Source organism: Rhinoderma darwinii, chromosome 5 (genome assembly GCF_050947455.1).
Source record: "Rhinoderma darwinii isolate aRhiDar2 chromosome 5, aRhiDar2.hap1, whole genome shotgun sequence".
Taxonomy (NCBI): domain Eukaryota; kingdom Metazoa; phylum Chordata; class Amphibia; order Anura; family Rhinodermatidae; genus Rhinoderma; species Rhinoderma darwinii.
Window position 1 is genome coordinate 317,750,161 of NC_134691.1, and position 25,582 is coordinate 317,775,742.

At 38.0% G+C, this 25,582-nt stretch overlaps 1 protein-coding gene across 1 annotated transcript in view; it reads right to left on the reverse strand.

Moving 5' to 3' along the window:
• GAD2 (glutamate decarboxylase 2) overlaps window positions 1-25,344 on the reverse strand; it is a 77,787-nt gene extending 52,443 nt beyond the window's left edge. The window contains exons 1-6 of the mRNA XM_075827527.1: window positions 24,982-25,344; window positions 24,790-24,872; window positions 24,365-24,424; window positions 24,102-24,251; window positions 23,186-23,419; window positions 13,912-14,002 (exon numbers count right to left, since the gene is read on the reverse strand). Coding sequence (XP_075683642.1) covers window positions 13,912-14,002; window positions 23,186-23,419; window positions 24,102-24,251; window positions 24,365-24,424; window positions 24,790-24,865 — 611 coding nt within the window. The 5' untranslated portion in view covers window positions 24,866-24,872; window positions 24,982-25,344. The remainder of the gene's footprint in view (window positions 1-13,911; window positions 14,003-23,185; window positions 23,420-24,101; window positions 24,252-24,364; window positions 24,425-24,789; window positions 24,873-24,981) is intronic.
• Between the last annotated feature and the right edge of the window lie 238 nt (window positions 25,345-25,582).

Sequence of the window (25,582 nt, forward strand, 5' to 3'; positions counted from 1 at the left end):
AGACAACGCAGTTCATCTGGAGATGGGAGTCCTGCACAGGTCTTTGCTACCCTGCAGTAAAGGGAAGAAGCCAACAAGGACTAGGCCTCTTCTCTCTAAGGGCCCCATAGCAGCCGCATAGTCTGCCTCTAAAACACTAAAACGATTAGTTAAGACTAATGCAACTCTAAGGTTGCACTAAGCTGTAATACAGCTGTCTGCATGAGGCCTTAACCTTGTAAAGACCAATGTGCCGCTGCACTAAGTGAAAACACTAAATACCCAAATATAGCAGTAATGATAAGAACACAACTTTCTAAAATGCTTCTGTTTCTTTTTTAAATTCGCTTTCCAGCTCTTATATTACTTCCTGACTGTAATTGGTTTGTAATTACTCCCCCATTGCTCCCCTTTTTTTTAAGGAGGGTACAAGCTAGGGTTTTATCTTGTTCAGTATAGCATTTATCATTAAGGATGTTCTCTTGAATACACCGGTGCCAATTGTAAACTTTATATGACTCCTCTGATAGTCCCATAAAACAGCTTTCAACTTCTCTATGAATTATGACTTTGGATTTATCCACGTACCTAAAAATGTCTCAATTTCGACTATTACATGTATTGATAAAAATATTATAGAGTAAAGTAAAAGCCTGACATGCTGTTTGTTTTTTAAGTCTAGGTTCGCACTATGTTTGGGCACTGTTGTATATATGTAAAAAATGCTCCTGACATACCTGTACAGCTTACATTTAAAGCACCCATATAGTTCTACTAGCCAGACTATTCCTAAAGAGTGTCTTTTTGGCATGAATGGTTGGCATCTGCCTGTATACATTTCTTCAAATGTATTAAAAGGCATAGTCGAATACCAATATTCAATAAAATGCGAAAACACAAAAAAAATTCAACTGTGCAGTATATATATATATATATATATATATATATATATATAATCCAAAAATCAGGCAGCACTCCAAGGTATAAGCAAGGTAGAAAAAGGTGCTTTATTGGTCCATATACACACGACGTTTCAGTTCAACACAGGAGCCTTTCTCACTTGAGAAAGGCTCCTGTGTTGAGCTGAAACGTCGTGTGTATATGGACCAATAAAGCACCTTTTTCTACCTTGCTTATACCTTGGAGTGCTGCCTGATTTTTGGATTCTACTACAGCAGGTCTGTTAGCCCTGACCTGGGCAGGTCGGCACCCACCTACGATTTACAAGGCTGTGCGGCAGACATTGTATTTGGACTTTTATATATATTTATTTTTTATTTTTTTACAATGGATGTCAATGGCAGACATATAGCGTTACAAACACTGGCTGCATAGGTTCAATGGCACTTTGCAACTAACATAGAGCCCAAATGGGGGCAAAATTACAAAATTATTCTCAATGTCAACTCTTTAGTTAAACAAACAAATCTCCATAAAAATACATATAATCTTTAAAGTATCAATAGACTTCTACGGGACAGACATATGCCAAAGGTGTGTCCTCACGGCTGGAAGATTTCCATCTGGATGCCTTTTACTGTATTCAAAACAACAGGAAACTACAAAAAGAAATATACACTAAGGTATGGTTTTTTTTTGTTTTTTTTATTTTTATTATGGAATTAGTAGCAGATGTATGTTCACTTAATTTACTTTTAATTTTAAAATAAAAATGTGTTGATTGGTACAACTTTCAAAATACTTTTTATTAAAAATTATTTTTACTTTTTGCGATACATCTGCTTTGTACGCTGTATACAGAGCAGCTGTATCTTGTGCTGGTACCTGTATCTGTCAGGTCTGTGGGACTGACGGGTTCAGTGCCAGCGGGTCCTGTGTGTCTCTGACACGCAGGATCGAGCTGCTATCGATCACATCTAAGTTTACCCGCTTTCAGTAAACCCGTCAGTCCTGCGGACCTGACAGATTCAGGTCTTAGTGCACGATATAGAGCTTCTCTTTAGACAGGATACAAAGCAGCTGTATCTGAAAAAGTTAAAATAATTATTAATAAAAAGTATTTTGAAAGTTGCACCAATCACACTGAGGAAAGAAATATGCACAAATTAATACCTACTGTATGCATCTGTATACCTTTTTGTTGGATCCCTTTGATCTCACTATGTTCTTATGTTTACAGCAATGACTTGGTGTCATTATCTTGCTGTAGAATAGTTTTTTCCCCAATCAAACACATTCTATTACATGATCTAGTGCATTTAGCATTCATGATACTGTACTTCTAATCAACAACTAATCACCAACTACAGATGTTGTTATACATCCCCCAAATGTGCACTGATACCGCTCCATGCTGGACTAATGGTTGTTTATATGGTTTGAAGATTTTATTGCTTTGCTTACGGCTTTCTATTACTTCCTCAGGTCTCACTTCCAGCAGCAGAACATTAGGGGTATGTTCCCACAGAAAGGGTACGCTACAGATTTTCTGCAACAGAAAATCAGCAGAATCTCTAAAAAATACTGGTAAATCAGGCATGAAATCTGCAGCAAATAGTGCGTTTTTACTGCACATATTCTTAAATCATAAATAATTACGGATTTTCTGCAGCGGATTAACCTGCGGATTTAGTGTGAAGCATTGATTGTAGCAAACTTTATGTGCACTTGCAGATTTCCAGTAGACGCTGTACAACCGCAACAAAACTCAACTTGTATATTTTAGTGCAGAATTTATGCTACTCATTCTAGTCTATGGTCCAAACATGCAGCATCTCTGCATGCAACCTGCCGCAAAAATGTACTTGCGGCAGATCTGATAGCCGCATTGCAGAACACTTTCCACACAACTTTTCTGCAATTTTTTTTTCCGCAGCATGTGGCTTAGATTTACAGAAAACTCATCAATCTTTCTGCTACTGTAAATGTTGCGGAATTTCTACACAGAATTCCATTGCAGAAATTCGGCAGAGTATCCTGCCTGTGTGAACATACCCTTACAGATTAATTTTGTCAAATCATGTGATACAGGACATAACCCTTATATATACAGTAAGTAACACCCTTATATAAGTGCAAGGATATCCTGGCACCATTTTCTGTCTGGAGCGGGAATTGAATAGAGCTCAGTCATTTAGTGCCACTGTTCTGTTCTCTCTGCAGAAGACCTAGGAAACACAACAACCTCCAGCAATACCAGATTCTCATCCAACTATATACCATTCCCTGCCTTCCATTCACCCCCAGTATTTTAACTCTCCCTATCAAATTGTTCTTTTAGATGCACAGTTTATGTATCATTCTGTTTTTGTTTTTTTTCATTTTTAACACAGACGTATTGGCAAATACAATAACAAATACAGTGGTCCCTCAAGTTACAATAGTAATTAATTCCAGGATGGACCAATGGGACTTGAAAATATTGTAACTTAAGACCATAGCCCTATGAAAAACCAGCAATTAGCACAGAAGCCCCCCAAATGTACAAAAGACCAGCTAATACAGGTAAAGCAAGTCCTTACATTTAGAGATAAGGAAATTTCCTGAAATTCGTCTTGGGGTCGATTCGGTTGAACCGGGCATCAGATTCGATTTGGTCCGAATCGAAAGTGTCAGATTCCCCTGAAAAGTTTTGTGCGACACTAAACTAATATTACTGAAGAAAATTTGTGAGTGATGTGATGAAAATTGGTAATTCACAAATTAATGTAAGAATTGTATAACTGCAGCAGCACTCACTCACAGCAATAGCTGTCTGACTAACTAACACACAACCTAACACAGGCTATTGCATCTTGTGGGATTACTGTAGTGCAATTAAAAAAATTAAGATGTGTCAGTAATTTTATAGAACTGACCTACAAACTAAGATCAGCAACTTAAATACTTTGCATTACTTATCTCATACTTATCTGGCAATATAGATTTGTTCCAGTCTGTATAATAGCTCAGAGTTGCATTTCCAATTCTGCAGGCTTCAGAACAGAATTCCCTGCTGTCTCAGAAATATCTCTAGTAATTTACTCTGGGACGTGTTCTCTTTACGCCAGGCACTGTACGATAATCTGATGTAGGACAATCTAACTATACCCCTTGCATTGTAGGAGATCAGATTACCTGTTCGGGATCTGTCTGTCAATACGTTTGTCACCTGTTTCCAATACCAACTAACAGAATTGTGAATGCAAATCTGAACTATTATATCGACTATAACAAAGGGACAGGGCAGCTATGTTCCCTCAAAGTTGAGTTACATATAATAACAGTTTAAGAAACCATATGTTCCAACGCACACGACCATGGTTTTCACGGTCCGTGCATTGTCCAGGAGCCCGGACTGTAAAAAAATAGGACAAGTAATTTTACTGTCCGCAATTGTGGTACGGGCTCCTTGAAGTCAATGCACATCTTGTGTGTGCACGGTCCGTGATTGCGGACGGCCTGCGGATGACACTTCTCTGTCCGTGCCGTAATCACCGAACGTGCACACAGCTACGGTCATGTGCATAAGGCCTTAGTTGGAAGGCAAAGCAGCCAGCTATGTGTGTGTATATATGTATATATATATATATATATATATATATCCAAGAAAAAGAGACTGGAAGCAGCACTCAGCAAAAAAATGTGAATTTATTCACCCAACACAGCAACGTTTCACTTCCTCCATGGAAGCATTTTCAAGCAATGAATGAAAACCACACATTGACATATATAGACAGAGCCACAGCCCAATTAACAGGTGTAATGAATCGTAGTAGTTATACAATGTATCAAAAAATACGATATATTATAAAAGTGTAGCAAAAAGTATAGTGCAGAAACATACGAGTCAATCACTGACATTTAGATGTAGATAATCACAACTGTATTAAGTGACATGTATGTGCATATAATAGTGAAAACATATTAATTACAGATTAATCAACAATCACAGTATGATACACAGAAGCTGGCACTCACCAATCTAGGTAAACAAGGACCATCTGTCCACGAGAAGTCAGTGAAAAAAGAAAAAAGAAAAAAGAAAAAGAATTCCGGCGCCATAATCGCCATATTGCGCATGCCCCAACTCACACCGTCTATTGGCTGCTGCCAACACGTGCAAAACAAAGCACTATGACCCTGTACATCGCAGTCTGATTACAACATCATAGAGGGGCCACAGTCCCGCGCAGGCGCAATGCGATAAAACGCTTTAGCCACGCCATAGTGAAAACTGGAAAACTTGCCAGTAATGCGATACCATTCTCGGGATGTATGCGCAGCAATGGCTGAAAAAGAACCCTGCACGGAGAGATATATATCACATCAGTATTCACAAAATATGTGGTAAGAATGTAGGTAGATAAAGATAGTAAATAACATCACAATGAAGTTTTATTAAAACCCAAAAGACAAGGTATCCCCCAAATGAATCAATCAAGGGAATACCGTCATATGAAGAATCTCGACATGCAAATATGTCAGATCCTCATCCCGGATACATTTTAGGTTACTTCGTGTTTCAAGTTATGAGAAAAAAAGAGCTTATTCCCCTATCAACTACCCCCCTATTAATTCTGGTACACAATATATATCATCCGTGCAGGTCAGCGCTGTAGCATCTTCTACACAGTAGAGACCTTTCTTGAAACTCTTGAACATTCTCGTAGGCAGAATAAAGTACAAAACATATAAAAGTAGCCTTCCTAATACCAGTTGGTAAGTGTCCTTCAGTGTTAATCTCAACATCTCAAAGTCTTCAATCTACAAGACAAAAGAGAATCAAATTAGTAAACACATTAAAATCAATTTATAATATAATTACTCCTATTCCATACATCAAAAATATAAAAATTTTCAGAGTAACAACTAAATAATGAATGGTACCATCAGGCAAGAGAACCCCAGGGTCCACAAAAGTACATCAAACAAATGCCCTAAAAAGAGAAGGACAGACATCCAAAAATGTAACCACATCCAAAAATTCTAACTGTACACATACAATCAGCGTTTGAATACATTCAAAGGATAATCCATGTTAAGACCATTGGGATGAAGGGAGTTAAGTTTATGAATCCATTGAACCTCCCGTTGTTTGAGGACCAGTTCCCTATTGCCCCCACGTTTAAGGGGGGGAACCCTATCAATAATACAGAATGTAAGCTGTTGCACGCTATGTCCCAACTCTACGAAGTGTCTAGGTACAGGAAGTTCAACTTTCTTCGTCCGAATGCTAGATTTATGGTTATTCAGTCGCAACCTGCATTCAGTTGTAGTTTCACCCACATAAATCAGATTACACGGGCATTGTAAAATGTAAATGACAAAATCACTTCGACATGTGTAATGTGAAGTGATTCTGTACGCTCTACCAGTGGTGGGATGTATGAAAGAACTACCCTTTAACATGATAGCGCAACTGTCACACGACAGACAAGGGAAACACCCATGGCGTGTCACATCATGTAGTCCACCTCTAGCCCGACTGTTAACTGCACAGACATCTGTCTTCACAAGTTTATCCCTCAAGTTCCGAGGTCTTCTATATGAGAAGAGGGGGGGTGACTGAAATTCTACCACTCCATCATAGTAATTGGACAAAATCCTCCAATGTCTCCTAATGATGCCTGCAACATTAGAACTATAGATACTGAATGTAGAGGTCATAGGGAATCTGACAGCAGTCTGTCGATCCCTCCTACTATCCTGTCTCAATTGGATCCTATCAGTTTGTTGTACTCTCTGGATATGTTTTTTTAAAAGTCTATCCGGGTAACCTCTGTCCAGAAATTTACCCACCATCATGTCCAGTTTGTGGTCCAGGCATGTAGGGTCATCAACTATCCGTTTAACCCTCAATAGTTGGCTATATGGTAGAGACCTGATCATCCCCCTCGGGTGGTGACTGTTAAAACTCAATAGGTTATTACAATCTGTTTCCTTGACATACAGATCCGTCATAAGTTTGGAGTCCTGAATATAAACCCTAGTGTCTAAAAATTGGATACTAGTGTCAGACATTACCATGGTAAATTTAATATCAGAATCAATATCATTGAGATATTCAAAAAACCCATTGAGACCAAGCAGGTCACCCGTCCAAATAAGGAAGACGTCATCTATGTAACGCCACCACCCAAGTACCGAGGTAAAGTGGTGGGATACATAGACCGACGTCTCCTCTAGGTCAGCCATCACAATGTTGGCGTACGTAGGGGCCACATTTGACCCCATAGCCGTACCACGGAGTTGCATAAAAAACTCGTTGTTGAAGAGAAAATAGTTACAGGTTAGAACTATATCAAGGAGACCCATCAGGAATTCCCTGCATTCACCGGAGAACTCAGTGTTTCTCAGTGCTTTGTCCACACTGTTCATACCCCTCACATGAGTGATAGAGGTGTATAAACTAGTCACATCAAATGAGACCAACCGGGCCCCATTAGGAACATTGATGTCACTGATTTTATTCAGGAAGTCCGACGTGTCCCTAATGTAAGATCTAGCAGACACGGCGAACTTCCTCAAAATCTTGTCAAGAAAGACTGCAAGAGGGCAGAGCAACGAATCCCTGCCCGAAACAATGGGTCTCCCAGGGGGATTAGTAATACTCTTGTGTATTTTAGGTAGACAGTATAGTATGGGTGTTATTGGATAAAGTGGTGTTAAGTAAGTATACAGATCTCTGTCAATCATATCATTAGCAAAAGCATTGTCAACCAGTACTCTAATACGTTTCTGAATGTCCCTCACAGGGTCAATCGAGATTCTCCTATAGACCTCTATATCATTGAGTTGTCTATAGACTTCATTTAGGTACAGGGTTCGGTCCATAATGACAACCGCACCCCCTTTATCCGCGGGTTTAATAATGAGGTCATCATTACGGACCAATTTATCCAAAGCTACTTTCTCTTTAATGGACAAATTGTGTCGGGTATGCATAGATATACCAGAGCAACATTCCTGTTTAAATTCTGAAACATCTTTAAGCACTGATGCAATAAACGTTTCAACCACCTGCAAACATGCAGGGGGCTGGAAGTTGCTCCTATTGGACAAACCCCAATGTTTGAGGCATAGTTCTATATCTGGCCCTGGATTACTATTCATCACCGGAATAGGCTGTTGGGAAAACCAAGTCTTCATCCTGACTGACCTGAAAAAATTATTCAGGTCAATATCAAGTTGCAGCCAATCCATGTTTTGAATAGGGCAGAACGATAACCCCTTATGCAAAACCGACAATTCATCAACAGATAAAGTATAATCAGAAACATTTACCACTAATTGGTGGTCACAGGAGACCTCTTTTTCACTTGTGCCGTCGATCTTAGCTGTTTGATATTCTTGCTTCTTACATCCCCGCCTGTATTTTCTGCCACCTCTCCTTGTACAAGCTGACTTTGCTCTGGTACGCTGGTTGCTTCCCCTAAAAAATCAACCGTAGGGGAGTCCCTATTTCTTTGAAATCTTCCTTTTGTGTCCTTCCAAATGGGCCTCTTCTGTTGTATTGGTTGTTCCTTCTTCCAGTTGTAGATCTTGCCTGAAGCATAGTCGTCTCTGTCACGAAACCACTTATGTCGTTTTATCTCCTCCTGTTCACGTTGAAACTTTAGTAGAATACCTTGGAATTTCTCCTGATAACCAGAAAGTTCATCACCTTCCATGACCGTCCGTAATTTTTCCTCTAATTCAGCCTATTAACCTGCGGCTACATCTGTCTATTTTGGGCGAATACTACAGGCACCAAATCATCCCACGTGGATTAAGATCTCATTTGAAGCCCAACCTGTTCCCAAATAACGTGGATTTCTGCATGAGCCTGGAGGGCTTATCCAACAAATATGCCTTGGATGTAATTCTACTCAACATTGAATTTCTTCAGAAGGAGATTGAGAAGTGTGGATTCAAGAAGGCTGAATTAGAGGAAAAATTACGGACGGTCATGGAAGGTGATGAACTTTCTGGTTATCAGGAGAAATTCCAAGGTATTCTACTAAAGTTTCAACGTGAACAGGAGGAGATAAAACGACATAAGTGGTTTCGTGACAGAGACGACTATGCTTCAGGCAAGATCTACAACTGGAAGAAGGAACAACCAATACAACAGAAGAGGCCCATTTGGAAGGACACAAAAGGAAGATTTCAAAGAAATAGGGACTCCCCTACGGTTGATTTTTTAGGGGAAGCAACCAGCGTACCAGAGCAAAGTCAGCTTGTACAAGGAGAGGTGGCAGAAAATACAGGCGGGGATGTAAGAAGCAAGAATATCAAACAGCTAAGATCGACGGCACAAGTGAAAAAGAGGTCTCCTGTGACCACCAATTAGTGGTAAATGTTTCTGATTATACTTTATCTGTTGATGAATTGTCGGTTTTGCATAAGGGGTTATCGTTCTGCCCTATTCAAAACATGGATTGGCTGCAACTTGATATTGACCTGAATAATTTTTTCAGGTCAGTCAGGATGAAGACTTGGTTTTCCCAACAGCCTATTCCGGTGATGAATAGTAATCCAGGGCCAGATATAGAACTATGCCTCAAACATTGGGGTTTGTCCAATAGGAGCAACTTCCAGCCCCCTGCATGTTTGCAGGTGGTTGAAACGTTTATTGCATCAGTGCTTAAAGATGTTTCAGAATTTAAACAGGAATGTTGCTCTGGTATATCTATGCATACCCGACACAATTTGTCCATTAAAGAGAAAGTAGCTTTGGATAAATTGGTCCGTAATGATGACCTCATTATTAAACCCGCGGATAAAGGGGGTGCGGTTGTCATTATGGACCGAACCCTGTACCTAAATGAAGTCTATAGACAACTCAATGATATAGAGGTCTATAGGAGAATCTCGATTGACCCTGTGAGGGACATTCAGAAACGTATTAGAGTACTGGTTGACAATGCTTTTGCTAATGATATGATTGACAGAGATCTGTATACTTACTTAACACCACTTTATCCAATAACACCCATACTATACTGTCTACCTAAAATACACAAGAGTATTACTAATCCCCCTGGGAGACCCATTGTTTCGGGCAGGGATTCGTTGCTCTGCCCTCTTGCAGTCTTTCTTGACAAGATTTTGAGGAAGTTCGCCGTGTCTGCTAGATCTTACATTAGGGACACGTCGGACTTCCTGAATAAAATCAGTGACATCAATGTTCCTAATGGGGCCCGGTTGGTCTCATTTGATGTGACTAGTTTATACACCTCTATCACTCATGTGAGGGGTATGAACAGTGTGGACAAAGCACTGAGAAACACTGAGTTCTCCGGTGAATGCAGGGAATTCCTGATGGGTCTCCTTGATATAGTTCTAACCTGTAACTATTTTCTCTTCAACAACGAGTTTTTTATGCAACTCCGTGGTACGGCTATGGGGTCAAATGTGGCCCCTACGTACGCCAACATTGTGATGGCTGACCTAGAGGAGACGTCGGTCTATGTATCCCACCACTTTACCTCGGTACTTGGGTGGTGGCGTTACATAGATGACGTCTTCCTTATTTGGACGGGTGACCTGCTTGGTCTCAATGGGTTTTTTTGAATATCTCAATGATATTGATTCTGATATTAAATTTACCATGGTAATGTCTGACACTAGTATCCAATTTTTAGACACTAGGGTTTATATTCAGGACTCCAAACTTATGACGGATCTGTATGTCAAGGAAACAGATTGTAATAACCTATTGAGTTTTAACAGTCACCACCCGAGGGGGATGATCAGGTCTCTACCATATAGCCAACTATTGAGGGTTAAACGGATAGTTGATGACCCTACATGCCTGGACCACAAACTGGACAAGATGGTGGGTAAATTTCTGGACAGAGGTTACCCGGATAGACTTTTAAAAAAACATATCCAGAGAGTACAACAAACTGATAGGATCCAATTGAGACAGGATAGTAGGAGGGATCGACAGACTGCTGTCAGATTCCCTATGACCTCTACATTCAGTATCTATAGTTCTAATGTTGCAGGCATCATTAGGAGACATTGGAGGATTTTGTCCAATTACTATGATGGAGTGGTAGAATTTCAGTCACCCCCCCTCTTCTCATATAGAAGACCCCGGAACTTGAGGGATAAACTTGTGAAGACAGATGTCTGTGCAGTTAACAGTCGGGCTAGAGGTGGACTACATGATGTGACACGCCATGGGTGTTTCCCTTGTCTGTCGTGTGACAGTTGCGCTATCATGTTAAAGGGTAGTTCTTTCATACATCCCACCACTGGTAGAGCGTACAGAATCACTTCACATTACACATGTCGAAGTGATTTTGTCATTTACATTTTACAATGCCCGTGTAATCTGATTTATGTGGGTGAAACTACAACTGAATGCAGGTTGCGACTGAATAACCATAAATCTAGCATTCGGACGAAGAAAGTTGAACTTCCTGTACCTAGACACTTCGTAGAGTTGGGACATAGCGTGCAACAGCTTACATTCTGTATTATTGATAGGGTTCCCCCCCTTAAACGTGGGGGCAATAGGGAACTGGTCCTCAAACAACGGGAGGTTCAATGGATTCATAAACTTAACTCCCTTCATCCCAATGGTCTTAACATGGATTATCCTTTGAATGTATTCAAACGCTGATTGTATGTGTACAGTTAGAATTTTTGGATGTGGTTAAATTTTTGGATGTCTGTCCTTCTCTTTTTAGGGCATTTGTTTGATGTACTTTTGTGGACCCTGGGGTTCTCTTGCCTGATGGTACCATTCATTATTTAGTTGTTACTCTGAAAATTTTTATATTTTTGATGTATGGAATAGGAGTAATTATATTATAAATTGATTTTAATGTGTTTACTAATTTGATTCTCTTTTGTCTTGTAGATTGAAGACTTTGAGATGTTGAGATTAACACTGAAGGACACTTACCAACTGGTATTAGGAAGGCTACTTTTATATGTTTTGTACTTTATTCTGCCTACGAGAATGTTCAAGAGTTTCAAGAAAGGTCTCTACTGTGTAGAAGATGCTACAGCGCTGACCTGCACGGATGATATATATTGTGTACCAGAATTAATAGGGGGGTAGTTGATAGGGGAATAAGCTCTTTTTTTCTCATAACTTGAAACACGAAGTAACCTAAAATGTATCCGGGATGAGGATCTGACATATTTGCATGTCGAGATTCTTCATATGACGGTATTCCCTTGATTGATTCATTTGGGGGATACCTTGTCTTTTGGGTTTTAATAAAACTTCATTGTGATGTTATTTACTATCTTTATCTACCTACATTCTTACCACATATTTTGTGAATACTGATGTGATATATATCTCTCCGTGCAGGGTTCTTTTTCAGCCATTGCTGCGCATACATCCCGAGAATGGTATCGCATTACTGGCAAGTTTTCCAGTTTTCACTATGGCGTGGCTAAAGCGTTTTATCGCATTGCGCCTGCGCGGGACTGTGGCCCCTCTATGATGTTGTAATCAGACTGCGATGTACAGGGTCATAGTGCTTTGTTTTGCACGTGTTGGCAGCAGCCAATAGACGGTGTGAGTTGGGGCATGCGCAATATGGCGATTATGGCGCCGGAATTCTTTTTCTTTTTTCTTTTTTCTTTTTTCACTGACTTCTCGTGGACAGATGGTCCTTGTTTACCTAGATTGGTGAGTGCCAGCTTCTGTGTATCATACTGTGATTGTTGATTAATCTGTAATTAATATGTTTTCACTATTATATGCACATACATGTCACTTAATACAGTTGTGATTATCTACATCTAAATGTCAGTGATTGACTCGTATGTTTCTGCACTATACTTTTTGCTACACTTTTATAATATATCGTATTTTTTGATACATTGTATAACTACTACGATTCATTACACCTGTTAATTGGGCTGTGGCTCTGTCTATATATGTCAATGTGTGGTTTTCATTCATTGCTTGAAAATGCTTCCATGGAGGAAGTGAAACGTTGCTGTGTTGGGTGAATAAATTCACATTTTTTTGCTGAGTGCTGCTTCCAGTCTCTTTTTCTTGGATATATGCATGAGGAGCTCGTCACTCCTTGATATTTTGAAGCTAGCACCAACCGTTTCTGGCTATTGACACAGTGCTGCTCCTATGTTTGGATCTTCTATATATATATATATATATATATATATTATATATAGTACAACGCACTGTAGAAATGAGTACTCACATTTGTCCCTGTTATATTCCCGTCTAAGGCTAGCTTCATATGTCTGAATTGTAGCAAAGCTTTCCTCCACCTGAGGAAAGGATATATTTCATTGCCCTGTCTGTGCATGCAAATACCCTGACTATAGCGGACTGGCTTGTTGGCACCTCAGCTGGCACTCAGCACCTTGGGCACATACCCCCTCAGCGATCCCGCAACTATACCCCTACTTAGGAGGCCGATTAATGCAAAGTATTTTTTTGTACAGTGGCTAGAAACTATGATACCCACTGTCTGATCTCTCAGTAATCCCCTGCTTATTCAGTGCCTGTACAAAGCCTTGTACTGGCATGAGGAAAGTGTATAAGGGAAAAGTGGGCTGCAGACTCCTCCAGCATCTGGTGTTCCAAATGTTATTCAAGGTACATATTACTGTCAACTAAAAATCCCTGGAGCGTCCCTCGTTCTCTTCTGGATTTGTCCATGTCAATGGGTTGGAAAACAAACCGATTGAATATACTAAAAGAACAAAAATTGTCATGTCTGCCCACTAATTGTATTACCCCAGGCCAATTTTTATGTACTTTAGGGGAATTTTTTAGGTTATTTTTCATCCTGGCAAAGAGCAAAGTAAAAGGGCAGCAATGTGTTATCGAAACATAAAAAATTTATGTAGCTGACCCAAAAACTCAGTGTAAACAGGTATCAAATGCACACGTGGATACATATAATGCAGTTCCAGTTTAGATCTTGGCTTATTGATTGCACAGACATAAAGGGTGCATGCAAAGTTAAGGTAATCTAATTTCAGTAGCAAGTCGGCCATACTTACATATTAGTGTTTGCTGTTGAAGTTAACCAATCTGCTGCTAATCCAACCATGTCAAGACCAGTAGAGAGTTGATTAAAATATCGTGGATGTCCTAAGAAGTAATTGAAAATAATAATAATATTTCAGTAATCCAATAAACTAAGTTAAAAACAGCTAAAGTAAACCGGGTCTGTTTTCCACAAGTTAACCTGATAGGCTGGGATGACACAATACAATTTCACTAGTGCATCTCATAAGGCCTTTCTCATAGATTGTCATGTGTTATATATCCAGAACTGAAGACTTTAGGATAAGTCATCTATGTTTAAACAGTAGGATTTAAACCTAAGCGACCCCACAAATCAGCACAATGATGGGGCCGCTATGGTCCCTTGTGATATGCTCCTATTGGTACATCCTCTAGTTTTCAAAGTAAGCCTAATAACATTTTATTACTGTATTCCCCTGCTGTAATAGTGCATGGTCTTAACCAGCATTAAATTCTAACTGTATGAAATAGATAATGAAAATGGATCACCCTATTCAACCTACAGTATGATACTTATAATATGGAAGTAATTATAAAGATAAAAATAATATAAGAAAAATTAATGAAGCACAAATAATAAAATTAAGGTTGTAATATGCTTTTAAAATGGATGTAGCTAGAGGAGATGCAGAGGTAGGAGTCACACAAGGACCCCATTTGCCACATAAAAAGACACCAGTATTATATATGGCACATAGTGGGCCTTGGTACAAATGTTGCATTAGTGCCCAGGGGCTTTAAGTTACACCTCTGCTTTGAAATTGTGGAGCATTTGTATTTTTGACAAATTTAGGGGTTCATTTACTTCCTTTTCCCACTGAGAACATTAGAATAATTTCAGGTTATTTTGCATTTTTCCATTGCAGTTTTCCCAGCTGCAAAACTGCGGCAAAAAACACATTTGAACCAATGTGGTATTACAAAGAGTAGTTCATAGATTCCGGTTATGATGCTTACAGTGTAAGGGTTCTCCCTGTTTGATTGTTTTCTTTGTGCTTCCGTGGGTTTCCTCCAGGTACTCCAGTTTCCAAAAACTGACTGATAGGTTAATTGATTTCCTATGAAATTGTCCCTGGAGATGATGGGTAATGATAGCAGTCGGATTAGGGTAACAAGTGAATTTGATGTTAACAAGCTGGCCCTAACTTTAGCTAACCCTATATCTATTCCTGGACCTATACCTAAACAATGACCCTAACACTAGACACCACTGTCCCAAGCACTGTCCCTAATCGGCAGCCATTGCCCCAAACACAACACAAGGAAAAAACTAATCAGATCCAACAACCAGTGAAACCGGGCAAATAAGAGCAGTGAACAATAGAGACAGGATAAAACTAACAACTAAACAGGACCAAACAAAAAAGCAAACAAGGACCAAGGTAATACAAGATAGAGCTAGAAAAACTCAAGACTAGGCTGGTAACACGCTAACTGTACATAGAAGCACAAAGCAAATGCATATAGCATATGCTATCATCAGAAGGCCAATCAAGTCGCTTTCTCCAAACAAGCCTTAGTGGCTCACATCAATGTGGTCATCTAACTGCACTGATGAATCAGCTGGGCAGCACTTGTGTTTAACATCTGTCCCAGCTGCTGATTAATAGCTAAGAGATGACGAGCATGCAGGAACAGACCTGCTGCTCGTATCAGTGTCTGAGATAGGAAAATTAGATTATAAGCCCCATTGGGGACAGGGACTGATATAAATGGTAGAAACCTCTATATAGCATTGCAAAATATGTTGGAGCTATATAACTGATAGGAAGTAAAATAAAAACAATAGTATTGTGTTATCTTTATTTAAACCACAGCATGTTCTATCCAGCATGGTAATGGGAAGGTTATAAAGCATTCTTCTCTCATAGACTTCTATAGGGAAATATGCAAGCATAAAAAAATGCAAGCATTAAAATCTAATACAGTTTCTGTGTAGCAATTATGCAACTATTTAAAATAGTACAAGGTGAGAAAGTGAAGAGGAAAGAAAGCACAGAAACCGCATGGAAAACACATTGGGGCAGATAAAGTATTTAAAATGCTCGAGAATTCTGGCTTAAATTGAGACAAGGCTCTGGCTGTATTCTGTGCGCCACATTAATATCTGCTTTAGACACTTTATGAGCTGCACTCGAAAAGATAGCGTGGCTCAGCGGGAAATGGGCCATAGTCTAACAGGAAGGAGGTGAAGTTACAATGCCATGCTGTGTGCCATAATTTTTCAAAATTTTGTCGCAGAGCACTGGCGTAAACTAAGCCAACAAAAAGAAGGTATGGTTACATGTCTGGTTAGATGTGCCAAATTTATCAAACAGCATGCCCCACTTTGATAAATTTGGTGCATCTTCTGAATTCTTTGCCTTTCCACAGTGTAAAACTTACACAGTAATATTAAATCTGCCACATTATATTTTTAACAACTTTATTAATTTTTACACATTTCTAATTTGCACCGTCCAACTGGTTCCTCTACAGGAAAAAAAACCTCAGAAATATCATTAGTTGGAAAAAGACATTTCATTTACCAATGCCATTACCCCCATTTTCACAGGTCAGAGCAGGGATGTAGTATATCAGTGTCAGGCACTCTGGGGGCCAGCTGTGGCAATCATTTTGTGGGGCATCTGGGGCGGAGACACTGCATAAGGACATTTGGGGCAAAAGTACTCTGAGGGGCATTTGTGGCAGGCAATCTGGGGCGCATCAAATGTAGACATCTGGGGCTGAGGCACTGCATGGTATATCAGGAGCTGAGGCACTGTGTGGGTATCTACGGACGAGGCACTGCATGGGGGCATCAAAGGCCGAGGATCGATCTCTATTGCGGAATCTGAGCGACTTATGGGGTATCTGTACCTGAAGAAAAATGTGTAGTGCCTTGGGGGTTACTTTGCACACCACAATAATAATGGGCTACTTTACAATTAGCGGTTGCCCGAGTTAGTTTCTCATTATTACGATGTGTGGGGTGCTCCTGAAAATATTCTATGGGGGGGGGGGTTTATGAAATCATAGCCACCAATTTGTTAAAATTTCTCTGGATAAATGTTTGAAGAGAAATACGTTTAAAATAGATATTACACCTGAACAAAAGTATCCGGCTACTGGTGTCAACATATTCTTGGCAGGAGAACTAGAGGTTCCAATTGTCTTATAGAATAGATATTGCTTTTCTTTTTTATTTCTATAGATGTGTTGTATACTTTCTGTTAACAATGGTCTTAATGACTGACAGCCATAATAACAAGTGGACATTATCTATATATAATAAAAATTCGGAAAAATTTGACTGCGATTGCGAATGACTTGTGTCACTTGGAGGGTAATAACTCCCCACTTCTTTCACAAAAGACTTTTATAAGAGCTGATTATTATTCTAAATAAACACACTTAATAATCAGCATTAATGTCATGCAAATGATGGATGATGGAGAATTTCCAGCCCTATTTAATCCGGAAAGACTTTCTTTTTTGAGACTTGACTTCCAGTTAGCGAACTAACTGAAGGCAATTAAAGCTATGAATATAAATGGCTCATTATGAATGAGTCCCAAAGTGATATCTGATCAGGCGCTCGGGCTTCAATACGAGAACAGGCTGGGGCCGCTGTGTTGTTACACACAGAAATCTGTTTATTTCCTAAAAACCTATTTTAAGCTTTAACAGCGGTCTGTAGCTGGAGCTGCGTTATCCAAGGCAGATGAGACTCGGAAGCGAGATGAAATCTGAATGAACATCAATGCAGTCTATCAATTGCCGAGCTGACACTGCTCTGTTATCATGTCCTTGCACATGTGGTTAGAACTAAGCCTACACTGGAGAGCCAATTTTCCCTATCATTGAACAGAATTAGCCAGGGAGGGTTATGTCTCCTTTCACAAGAGAAGGAAAATGATGTTTTTCCCTAGAATGTTTGCTTTACCAATCCTATCTACTACAAAGAGAAGTTGGACACCATTTATATGATAAATTATTGACATGACATGCAGCATCTACAACCATTTCTGCAATTGTTAGTTGAAAAATTAGGTAGAAATCCGTTTCGTTAGTAGTAAGGTATATATGTATAGCTCCGACTCAGTATTTGCACCCAGTGTGAAAGAACAAAGGATTGAAGCTGACTAAAGGGAGAATTTAAGGGACTTAGAACCAGGGCTCAAAATGCTGAAACTGTCAAAATTTTACCTTATTGATTCTGTGCCTTTATCAACTGGTCATAGTCCTTGTTTACAAACTGAATGTAATGATGTGACATCATCATGAATAAAATATAACTATGGGGGGTTTCTATTGGCTGGCGTCTTACCATAACATCACATGGATGCCAAATCATTATGTTCGATTTGAAAATAAGGGATCAGAGTGGCCCAGAATCAGTAAGGTATGTTAAAATTTATTTTTATTTTGATGTGTCAGCATTTAAAGCCATGTTTAAACATCCTGGGAAAACCTTTAAAATGGTTGTCTAACCAGGACAACCCCTTTTCATAGACCTTAGTAGGACATATGTATAAAAAAGAGTTGAGCTTCCTACTTTAAACTCCATCTATATGCAAGAGACGTTAACATAGAGTGATGGTCGCTCTGGAGGCCCCAACATATCATGTATTACAGGGATAGTCATTCATTTTATTGACAAGCATGTAATACTACAAGTAAAATGTAGAAAGAAAAATGTAGGGCCAGATGGATTTCTCTCCGGGCTTAATAGCAGACCGCGAGGGGAAGACGATAACGGCTGATCATGTGGCAAACCCTTTAAGGAAGTGTGGGTACTGAGGACCATACAAAATCCTCTTTACGCTCACATTTGTCAATGAAATTACTATGCTATGCAGAACCTTTACATACTATAACACTCTGGGGCTCATGTATCAATAGAACGAAAAATGGGACAAGTACATAAAAAAAATTATAGAATTTGAGCCAAATTTTACAATGTATTGCGCAATTTTCAATCCCACATATTATTATCTCTAAAAGTTTTTTGGTTTTTTTGGCAGAATAAAGACGGTATGATATGCAATTACCATATTGCAACATATTTATCACGTGAATCTAAGTTGTTTACTCAAAAAGACTTGTCATATAGACTTTTTATCACGAAAATGCCTTTCAATATGCCCTCTTAGGGCATATGGACATCATATGTGCCAGAGCGGCGAGCAGCTAACAAGCAATGGTTCTCTACTGTCAGAACCCGGTCCGACCTTGTACTACGAGGATAGTAATTTAATTTAAATTAAAGCAAGCTGGTAATACTACAAGTAAGGAGTCGATGGCAACTTCATCAACAAAATCAGATATTTTCCGGAGGCTCGAGATTGCCATGGCTGCTCTGATATTAAAGGGGTTTCAAGTGAATAGGGCCAAGGAAAAACTATTAAGGGGATGCAGAACTAAACTAACAATGCGACCCCTTCAATCTAAGGAATGGTGAGGTTCCAATAGCTCAGACCCCCACTAATGGGAAATGTATGTTATATCTATTCAATTTACTGATGTGTCCACCCTACCTTCAGAGCTTCAATTTCTCCTGAAACCAATTCAATACAAAACCACAACATGCTAACAAAACTCTTGACAGGCTACAATTCTCATCACAACCACTCGGTGGCCACAAAAATCAGAGTATCACAAAATCGTATTATTTTTTTTTTCGTCAAAGCTGGTCATCTCGCGCCACACATCTCAGGATATGTTAAGATAAGACGAAAGGTAATGATGGGCACATCTCTACAGTACCATAACTTTATGAGGTTTAAGCTACACTTTAAGATACACATACTGTATATAAACAACACAAACAATACTATTGTTAAATGGTCCCCTCAATGGCCACATTTTGTGCTGTTTTATACAATTTATAGACTTAGCATCTGCTGTTTTTGATGAATATCTGACCATGCTTAGTTTTACCACTGATTATGTTAAAATTCATTGTCATACAAGACGTTTACTAGAATATAACCATTTTAGATCAGATGATGTAATAATTTATTTTTTACTTTCTTAAAATTTGATATGGACACATTGTAACTTTATTTTCAGGCTCCAACTAATTCTAATGACCAGACTCCAGGGAGGCTTCAAACATAAATTTCATAATGGTACTGCCTTCTGTATTTGAATGATGTCTTAAAGAGGTTGTCCCTATCGGATAACCCCTTTCGTAATGCAAGCACCCGTTGAGGACAGCTGATCACTGAGGGTCAGTTGTTTCCTCCTGGGGGAAGCCGCAGTTAATGCATGGTTTCCTAGAGTGTTTTGCAGAGGCTCTCTGCTATGGCTATTAAGAGGGTCCTGCGCGAGGAACTCTCCTCTATGATATCTATATACTTTAATAGAGCACATGTCCAGTTGGAAAGCTCTTTTATTGTACCAGATTTGGACAAGTAAAGATATCAGAAACGTGCCTATATAACGACTTTATTATTTTAATGCATTCCAGTTCTTTTTTCTCTCTTCCTCTTTCCAGTAATGGAAATCCCCCTTGCCATACATCAAAAGTCACCTATTTATTTTAATGGTCTCTGTGTAATACCACATTTCTCCTGCAGAGGTGGAAATGTGTGGCTATCTGAGGCGGCACAAGCCATATTTTCTGACCATTAGGCCCAATGCATTATGTTGAAGGGTTATTCAATTAAGACAACCCCTTCAAGCTTAAAAAACAAAAAAATTAGCTTATTACAGCTCTGGGTCAATACTCCTATTATCCAGAAGGTAGAAAAAAAATTTGTGCTATTAGTGAAATAGGAGCGATGATCCACCATTCAACTTCACAGAACAGGGACATCCCATGTCCCACTTAAATGCATTGTAAGCTCTGCTGGAACTTAAAGAAGCACCATGAACTAATATATACATTTAGAGTTTAGGGGGAGTGGCATTTATTCAACAAAAAGAGTCCACAGCACCACCCTTCACGTAACCCCTATTACCTGATCATTATAAAAATGTTTAGGTTTTCTGTTAGTACCTTATGATCACAAAGCTTGAAAATGACGTTTCATTGGAATCTCAGTCACATAGGAAGTGGTAACAGATCATTTGTCTAAAGGGAAGTCCTTCCTGATACATTTTGGCCGCACACACACGCACGCACGCACGCACACACACACACACACACACACACACACGACACACATAATATATAATCCATGCTTGTAAGAAATTATTTTCTCATAAGTGAATGAGGTTCAGAGAGGATATTTTGATTTTAAGTATACAATACTATTCAATAGATTGGTTTTCTTCTATAGCAAAAATATTATTTAGAATCTCGTGATTTATTTTATATATATATATATATATATATATATATATATATATATTTATTTTTTCATTAATTTTTTTATTTACTGGAATAATGTTGCTGGGATTGTATTCAGGACACAAAACCATGGTTGTGCTGCAGAAATGAAATCCTGCAGTACCAGTCCTGGCCAAAAGTGGCAGAGTAGAGATCTACACTCCTCTCTCTCAACTGCCCACACGGGTGAGCGTTATAGTGTGTAACACTAGATTTTTTTCCAATATGTATGACAAAGATATAATTACCATATATATTTTACAATCAGTTGTGAAGATTAATGTATATAAATATCATAATATAGCAAAAATAAAAATAAAATCCAGAAATATTCAAAATCTAGCCATCATATGTTATACAGCACATAATCAGATCTATGAAATATGTGGGAGTTGTAGTAATATATTTGCTCTAGATATCTGCCTGCATATAAATCAATACTAAACCAGACATATACCTATAACAACTGCATCAATAGCCATTTCACATAACACCTGCAAGAAAAAAAATCTTTTTTTTTTTTGTTCAGAAGCCATTTTGTCTTTACTGCCATATCCATATTTATAGAGCTGTTATATTTTACTACATAACAGCAGATCAGAATTAGAAAATGGACACATTTCCGAAGGTGCATGAGCAAAATCACCACTATGTCAAAGATAATGAGATAACCTCCCTCAGCAATGCAGTTGCTTATTAAAATAATGACAGATATTATATTTTTGGCCGAAATGGAAGAATGTACCATAGTAAAAGCTGGTACAAAGCACTGGCAGTTACACACGGGTGAATAAATAGGTCACAGATGACAGTTCCAATCCCAGAAAAAAAATTAACAATGGATACCATATCTATAGTCTACCATGGAAGACACAATTATTGCAACTAAATCTATTTCTAGTTTATAGAGCTAATAAAAAAATAAAATAAACAGTTCAAAAAATGCAATACCTAAAAGGTAGATTTAGTTTGATAAATTAAAACAGGAACATTATAAATTAAGATAAAAACAGGTTTTACAATATAATATGATAAAAAAAAATATTTTAAGAAAAAAATCATATTTAATTTTAGTTTATATTATAAATTGTATTACAATGAAAACATTATAGCATTATAAAGGCATAGCAAAAAAACATAAACATCCGTATTACGGGATAAGAAAATAAAATGTAAGCAAATATATAACCACATGCATAATATATATCTATAATTTTTGGGGGGAATACAGGGATCGAAAAAATAAAACCCAGAAAGAAATATACATTGATATTCAGAGATTAGTAGAAAAAAAAATGCAAAACAAAGCATAGCAAATAAACATATATTTGTCAGAAAATACATATCGCAAATAAATATAAAAAAATATAAACAAGCATATTTGTCAAAAATAATGTAAAAATATTTTAAAAAACAAAATAATATATATGTAGTGTATGCATATAAAATAAAAAGCATACCAGTACATGAAACAATATAAGTAACATCAAGGTCTATTCATCAGATTATTAGTATATATGGATTTGTAATTTTTGTAAAATTTTCACTTTATTTCTCTTTGTGATGAGCAATGGTTATTTGCCAGTACACAGTAAACCTAAATGACTGCAGATAATGAGTTCACCAGACTGAAACATTGCTGTCTTTTTGATCTGTGCAATGCTGTGTACTTGAGGAGAAGAGCCCTTTGGTGAAAATATTCTGCAATCTCAGAATGCATATAGTGTAATTTAAAATTTCACTTCACAGACAATAATGCCATTATCATAAATGCAACTCTTTCAGTAACCGTAGTCCATCTGATAAATTCCTAAAAAAAATCTGTGTTCCCTTAACATTTTAATTTGTTTTAGGCAAAAAATGAAAATGTTGTTTTCTGTAATAAATCAGTGAAGTAAATTGTTGATACAAGGAAACAGACACGTTACCTGTCTTAATAGCATATTTTAAGGTGGTCTTGCAGTTAAGTAGGATCCCCTCCAAATTCTGCGGTTGGTCTGACAGTTCCCAGTTATATTCCTGAAGAAGCTCATTTGGATAGTGAAAATCAATCACCTTGGTAGATCTGTCAAAGGTTTTAACTATATATTGTAATAAAACATCTATAACTTCTTGCAAGAAGCGCAGTGTTTCTGGCTCTCCATTTTTTGCAGGTAAAAGATCTGAAAATTTTAGGGAAAAAATTGTTTTTAGTCATTTCTCCTACAATTATATTTGATAGCTAAAATAAATATGTAGATAAAATGAAATAGCAATATAACTATATCTGCTTGGTTTAAAATGTTATATAGAATATTTTTTTAGACACACACACACACACACACACACACACACACACACACACACACACACACACACACACACACACACACATATAGATAGATAGATAAATAGATAGATAGATAGATATGTATAGAGATATATAGATAGAATTGTGAATGTGTGGCTTTTTAAATGGCTTAAGATAAAATAAACTATAACATTAAATATTGATTGTAAGAAAAACATGTTCAATAACCATTAAAATTTAAACAAATGGATAAAAATTGAAGCACAATGTTACACAGAATAATTAATCTGTGTTAATTTGGAAAAAAATACAATTGTGTCAATGTATACATATATATCATATATGTACAGTTTATGTATGTTTCTATCTATCTATCTATCTATCTATCTATCTATCTATCTATCTATCTATCTATCTATCTATCTATCTATCTATCTATCTTCTATACAATCAACTACTATTTATATGGAATATACTTAAGTGTAAAACAAATTAAAACATATTTTCTTTTGTACGGTAATAGTATGTTTATAAAAAAAAAGCAAAATCCATACCTGTTGAGTACAAAAAGGAGAAGTTGATTTCGCCCTTCTCACAGCTGCATGAATTCTTGTCATAGTTGGAAGCAATTCCTTTGTCACCAGGACACATTTCATCCTTGTTGGCAAGATCTGCAGATTTTTCTCCCTCTCCATAAAGTAAAGCTGGACAGGAATATGTAAACTTAAGTCAAATAGAAAAAATTCCACCTGATAGTGGTAACATTTCTCTGGACATAAACTAATGTACAAATAGAAGGACAATTGTTTTTACTCACCACAGAATTTTGAGCTGATTCCTCCAGTAAATTTTTGAGCAACTTGGCACCAGGCTTTTGCTAGAATGGAAAAATAAAAAAAATAAAAAATATTATATTTTTGTTATTTAAAAGTAATTTCTTTCTTTCTTTCTTTCTTTCTTTCTTTCTTTCTTTCTTTCTTTCTTTCTTTCTTTCTTTCTTTCTTTCTTTCCTTCTTTCTTTCTTTCTTCCTTTCTTCTCTACTTCGTTTACTTCTTTCCCTTCTTTTTCTCATTTCCTCCCCCTTTCCTTTTTTCTTAATACATTTATTATCAACATATTTCCAATAAATATTTTCCATGTTTATCTTTACAATAATTAAAGTATTCTAACAATGCTGATCATTGAATCATGGTTGAGAAGGGTTTAATGTGTCTGCATTAGATATGATATTTAGCCCTTACCTGTCCCTGGGTTGTCAGATTCACTATTCCCTTCTTCTGCTCCAAAAGACCAAAATCCAGAGCCAGGAGACGCCATCCTGATCCTTAAAATCGCCAGAAAATGTGGTTATCCAGCTGATGGGAATGTGGATGCTGAGCATAGAAAGTAACAGACAAAGTAGAGCCCAGGGTCTAGTGGGAGATTATAAATACCGGGTGTGCGATAATATAGGAGCCCAGAAGAAAGCTGCAAATTCAATGGAAACACGGGGGAGATGTAAAGTGCAGGGAAGTGCACTGCAGGTCTGTATAGAGCCGTCTATGGGGAGCCGTCCGCGGTGCTGAACCTGCAGAGTGCACGTCGGCTGCTGTCTATGTGGAGCTGTCCATGGTGCTGACTGCACTGAGCGCTCTACAGGAGACTGCCTGCTGCTGTGTATGAGCTCTGCGCGGTCCTGAACATGAGTGAGATCGCTGCACTTCACCAAGTGACTACAATGTCAGAACTGGAAGCATTGTCAGACCCTAGTGAGCAGCAGACCACCTCTCCCCCAGCACTGGCATCTGCCTATTGGAGAACAGCTCTGTCTTTTTTATGGGACAAACGACGTGGAACAGCTATAAAATGACACTGCATGACGTCACACTGACATCATTCAGGAGAAAAAAAGATCGTGCTTTGTGTTCAGATCATGTGTGTTAGAATATTACACACACACATACACACACTATCTATCTATCTATCTATCTATCTATCTATCTATCTAGCTATCTAGCTATCTAGCTATCTAATATTTATAACTATCCACCTATC